General features: G+C 44.1%; 1 protein-coding gene across 1 annotated transcript; it reads left to right on the top strand.

Moving 5' to 3' along the window:
* The first annotated feature begins 4835 nt into the window (after positions 1-4835).
* Positions 4836-5347, top strand: LOC139378436 (cornifin-A-like). The gene is made up of 2 exons (XM_071120612.1): positions 4836-4859; positions 4943-5347. The coding sequence occupies exons 1-2, from the start codon at positions 4836-4838 to the stop codon at positions 5345-5347; spliced, it is 429 nt and encodes a 142-aa protein (XP_070976713.1).
* The last annotated feature ends 523 nt before the right edge of the window (positions 5348-5870 follow it).

Here is a 5870-nt window from a genome sequence, read left to right on the forward strand (position 1 = left end):
GTCCCAGAGTTACAACATCTTTACACAGCCTGTAGCCCTCTCTGCCTTCTGTAATTGGTCATGAGGAGATGTAAACTCAGCAAAAAAAGAAAAGGCCCTTTTTCTGGACCCTGTCTTTCAAAGATACTTTGTAAAAATCAAAATAGCTTCACAGATCTTCGTTGTAAAAGGTTTAAACACTGTTTCCCATGCCTGTTCAATGAACCATAAACAATTCATGAACATGCACCTGTGGAACGGTCGTTAAGACACAGTTATGAAAACTTAGGACACTAAAAAGGCCTTTCTACTGACTCTGAAAAACACCAAAAGAAAGATGCCCAGGGTCCCTGCTCATCTTCATGAATGAGCCGTAGGCATGCTGCAAGGATGCATGAGGACTGCAGATGTGGCCAGGGCAATAAATTACAATGTCCGTAATGTGAGACCCCTAAGACAGCACTACAGGGAGACAAGACGGACAGCTGATCGCAGACCACTTGTAACAACACCTGCACAGGATTGGTACATCCGAACATCACACCTGCGGGACAGGTACAGGATGGCAACAACAACTGCCCGAGTTACACCAGGAATGCACAATCCCTCCATCAGCGCTCAGACTGTCCGCAATAGGCTGAGAGAGGTGGGACTGAGGGCTTGTAGGCCTGTTGTAAGGCAGGTCCTCACTAGACATCACCGGCAACAACGTCGCCTATGAGCACAAACCCACCGACGCTGAACCAGTCAGGACTGGCAAAAAAGTGCTCTTCACTGACGAGTCACGGTTTTGTCTTACCAGGGGTGATGGTCGGATTCGTGTTTATCGTCGAAGGAATGAGCGTTACACAGGCCTGTACTCTGGAGCGGGATCAATTTGGAGGTGGAGGGTCCGTCATGGTCTGGGGCGGTGTGTCACAGGATCATCGGACTGAGCTTTTTGTCATTGCAGGCAATCTCAACAACGCTGTGCGTTACAGGGTAGACATCCTCCTCCCTCATGTGGTACCCTTCCTGCAGGTTCATCCTGACATGACCCTCCAGCATGACAATGCCACCAGCCATACTGCTCGCTATGTGCGTGATTTCCTGAAAGACAGGAATGTCAGTGTCCTGCCATGGCCAGCGAAGAGCCCGGATCTAAATCCCATTGAGCAAGTCTGGGACCTGTTGGATTGGAGGGTGAGAGCTAGGGCCATTCCCTCCAGAAATGTCCGGGAACTTGCAGGTGCCTTGGTGGAAGAGTGGGATAACATCTTATAGCAAGAACTGGCAAATCTGGTGCAGTCCAAGAGGAGGAGATGCACTTCAGTACTTAATGCAGCTGGTGGCCACACCGGAAACTGACTGTTACTTTTGATTTTGATTCCCCCCCCCCCCTTTGTCAGGGACACGTTATTCCATTTCACATGACTGTGGAACTTCTCCAATGTTGAATCTTGTTATGTTCAAACAAATAATTACACTTGTTAAGTTTGCTGAAAATTAACACAGTTGACAGTGAGAGGACGTTTCTTTTTTTTGCTGATGTATTCCCACTTTGTTCCTGGACTATTTCATTTCTTTACGGCCAGCTACACAGGGAGACCAACTGATGTATTCCCACTTTGTTCCTAGACTATTTCATTTTTTTATGGCCAGCTACACAGGGAGACCAACTGATGTATTCCCACTTTGTTTCTGGACTATTTCATTTAATTAATTAATTAATTGGAGGTGACTGCCCTTACATCTGCTGCCCCGGCAATTAATGGAATAGATTTCAAGAGCCACTGAGGCAGATCCCCTGATAGAGCCGTCCACTTTATCTTAGCCTACATGGAAACTTTGCAGCCCAGACAGTTATTTAGTGCCTGGGCTTTGTAGAAAGGTCACAGCTCTCTGTATCAGTCTGACTGTGCAGGAGGACTTGGTTCCATTCTAAACAAACATCCAACCCAAAATGCCTGGTTTATTATACTGTACATTTCTTTCTTATTTTGCCACATTACAAAATCCAGTTTCCTCACAGTATGCCTAGTTGTTCTACTACATCCAAGTACTAATGGACTAATGGTTTAAATTCAAAGAAACCCCCTAATCTTCTCCACATGTAGTTGCTAGTGAAAGTCTACACACCCCTTGCACAGTCTTCACATTTTGGTGATTTAAAATGAAATCTAAAAAGGGATTACATAACATTTCTTTCCTATCTATCTACACAACCTACTCGACATTTGATATAATGTGAAAACTCTTATTGTGGTGGCAGCATCATGTTATGGGTATGCTTGTCATCAGCAGGGAGTGGGTAGTTTGTCAGGATCAAAATAAATATTAAAGGAGCAAAGCCCAGGTAAAAGTTAAAGGAAAACCCTCCTCAGTCTTCTAAAAAACGTACCCTGGGATAGAGTTTTTTTTTCCAGCGTGGCAAAAAAACAAAAGAAGATGTCGAAGACACCAGAATGACTTTTATAGAGGTGCTGGGTGTTCCTTAATGGTCTAGTCTCTGACTTAAATTTGTTTGAGGTTTGAATATTGCTCTCCATCAATGGTTCCCAACCAAATGTACTAATCTTGAGCAATTTTGTCAAAAACGATTGACATAAGTTACCCTAAGAGTTGTGCAAAGTTGGTAGAATATTATTCCAAGTGGTTCACAGATTTAATTGCTGCCAAAGGTTCTTCCACCAAATATTAACTCTGGGGTGTGAAGACAAATGCAATTAAGACATTTTTGTTTTCTTATTATTTATTAATTTGGAACATTTTATCTAACTTTCTTTCTCTATGAAAATGTAGAGTAGGTTGTATAGATCTGTAGGCAAAACAATCTAATGTATTCCCTTTTTAAGGCAGCAAAATGTGAAGACTGTGCAAGAGGTATGTAGACTTTCACTAGGCCCTGTACAAGAACATGACAACTGATGGAGTTGGTATAATAGAGGGATGACCATACCTCTGAATACTGAAGGTAATTACTGTATATTGCAGGTACGGAACCTTCTAGGTTCTACATTCGGCCCTGATTTAGTTGACTTTGACCTTTCTCTTTTACAGCATTTTTCTTTAATTTCCCTGTTTTTTCCCTTCTCTCATATAGGACCGATAACAGACAGGCCCTGACCCACACTGGGAACCCTCCTCACTAACGATCCCCCATTTCACAAGTGAACAAAAATATATCCAATTTCTGACTTGTAGTCGGATAACGAGGTCTCCACTCTCTATACAGCCTAGGTGGAAGAAACCCTTCTGAAGCTGAAATGGCCAGATCTCCCACTGTTTCCCCTGGCCAGGGGGCTGGCCTCTGCACTCTGTGACACCGCTGGATCAGTGGCCTAGCAACTGCAGCCAAGGTCTACCATCCAATATCAATGTTTTGCAGAAATCATTTAAATTAAAAAATCTATTTTGCTGCTTCAAAGCACAAATACATACATATGTAGGATCTTAATTTGACCTATATTGTCACAGCAAATTAATCCAAACGAGTGATCAAATTATGATCCTACATGTGTAGGTTATTTTCACTGTGTGCACTTTTACTAGACTAAAAAATAATGATATAAAAAGAGCATGAGTGAGAGAGAGAGAAATAGAGAATGTTCGGAGGGATGTTAGCGGGTCTTTGAAAACTTCTGCTGCTTTACTTTTCATCCATAGGATATCAATCGATTGGCAGGCGGTGATGAGAGTGAGTACAGTTGGGGTTCAGATAATGGTGGAATTGTGTGGCACTGAATCGCCGTTTAAAGCCTTTTTGCAATTCTGTCGCAAGCTCAAGCAGGGAGTGCTATCAGCTCAAAGCAGACACATTCACATATGGCTTCACACCCACACGTATGCACACACACACACACAGTTCAATCTACACTGACAGAAATACTGTACATATTCACACACTCACACTGTGGATAACACTGTAAAAGTGGATATTCCTTAAAATAATTTGAAGACTAAAATCAGGCAAATATTAGATCCAGTTAGATACTGTATATATTTATTCCCTCCCACATCCTGGTTGTTGTCCCTGGTGATGTATAGAACTTGGTCATCCATGAGAAATGTGTCCTTCAAACAGAAAGGAAGTGAAACGATGTGAACAGCTTTATTTGCTCCCTCCCTGCTTCTCTTCAACCCAAATGGCACTTTTTCCCTACATAATGCACTACTTTTGACCAGAGCCCTGTGAGCCCTATAATCCCTATGAGCCCTATGATCCTATGATCATATGATATATGATCATATGATCCCAGCCCTGTCCCTGTGAGTCCAATGAGCCCTGTGAGTCCTATGAGCCCTATGAGTCATATGAGCCCTGTCCCTATGAGTCCAATGAGCCCTGTGAGTCCTATGAGCCCTATGAGTCATATGAGCCCTGTCCCTATGAGCCCTATGAGCCCTATGAGCCCTATGAGTCAACTCTCTAGAGACCGCAGGAGCGGTAGAGATACTCTTAATGATCGGCTATGAAAAGCCAACTGAAATTTACTCCTGAGGTGCTGACTTGCTGCACCCTGGAAAACTACTGTGATTATTATTATTTGACCATGCTGGTCATTTATGAACATTTGAACATCTTGGCCATGTTCTGTTGTTATCTCCACCCGGCACAGCCAGAAGAGGACTGGCCACCCCTCACAGCCTGGTTCCTCTCTAGGTTTCTTCCTGGGTTTTGGCCTGTCTAGGGAGTTTTTCCTAGCCACCGTGCTTCTACACCTGCATTGCTTGCTGTTTGGGGTTTTAGGCTGGGTTTCTGTACAGCACTTTGAGATATCAGATGATGTACGAAGGGCTATATAAATACATTTGATTTGAGTCATATGAGCCCTGTCCATGTGAGTCCTATGAGCCCTGTTAGTCCTATGAGCCCTATGAGTCACATGAGCCCTGTCCCTGTGAGTTCTATGAGCCCTATGAGCCCTATAAGTCATATGAGTCATATGAGCCCTGTCCATGTGAGTCCTATGAGCCCTGTTAGTCCTATGAGCCCTATGAGTCACATGAGCCCTGTCCCTGTGTGTCCTATGAGCCCTATGAGTCATATGAGCCCTGTCCCTGTGAGCCCTATGAGCCCTGTGAGTCCTATGAGCCCTATGAGCCCTGTGAGTCCTATGAGCCCTATGAGTCATATGAGCCCTGTCCCTGTGAGCCCTATGAGCCCTGTGAGTCCTATGAGCCCTATGAGCCCTGTGAGCCCTATGAGCCCTATGAGTCATATGAGCCCTGTGAGTCATATGAGCCCTGTCCCTGTGAGTCCTATGAGCCCTGTGAGTCCTATAAGCCCTATGAGTCATATGAATCCTGTGAGTCATATGAGCCCTGTCCCTGTGAGTCCTATGAGCCCTGTGAATCCTATGAGCCCTATGGGCCCTGTGGGTCCTAGTCAATAAAAGTGCAGTACATAGTAAATAGGGTTCCATTTGGAACACTACCTCCATCTCTGTGGCCAGATCACCCCAGGTCGCAGTCTTGACTGATCCCATTGATCTTAAATCCCATGAAAGGCTCAGAATAAACGTCATCCCTCGCTCATTTAACAGGCGGTCGAATCGATAGAGGATGATCAGAGAGACAAATAAAAATAGAGTGGTCACTCAGAGGGCTGTGACTTTGATGATGACCTTCAAGGTCATCTCATTAAGTAGAGAAATGTCTGTTCGTTTCCAGACAGATCTCAACCTTTTCTCCTTCAGCTTCTAAAGTAATACCAAATATCTCCTGAACCTGTGTGACAGCTGCTATAGCTAGTTGTGTCTTTCATTACGCCAATATTATTAACAATGCTGTGTCGATTATTTGCCAGGGGTTTTTCCAAGTTATACGACCAGGAAAAACTCATGGGATGAAGCGATACCAATATCTCATCACTGTGAATTACGGGGTAGCCAGCACCCCTGAATGAAACC

The sequence above is a fragment of the Oncorhynchus clarkii genome, chromosome 2 (assembly GCF_045791955.1).
Source record: "Oncorhynchus clarkii lewisi isolate Uvic-CL-2024 chromosome 2, UVic_Ocla_1.0, whole genome shotgun sequence".
NCBI classification, from domain to species: domain Eukaryota; kingdom Metazoa; phylum Chordata; class Actinopteri; order Salmoniformes; family Salmonidae; genus Oncorhynchus; species Oncorhynchus clarkii.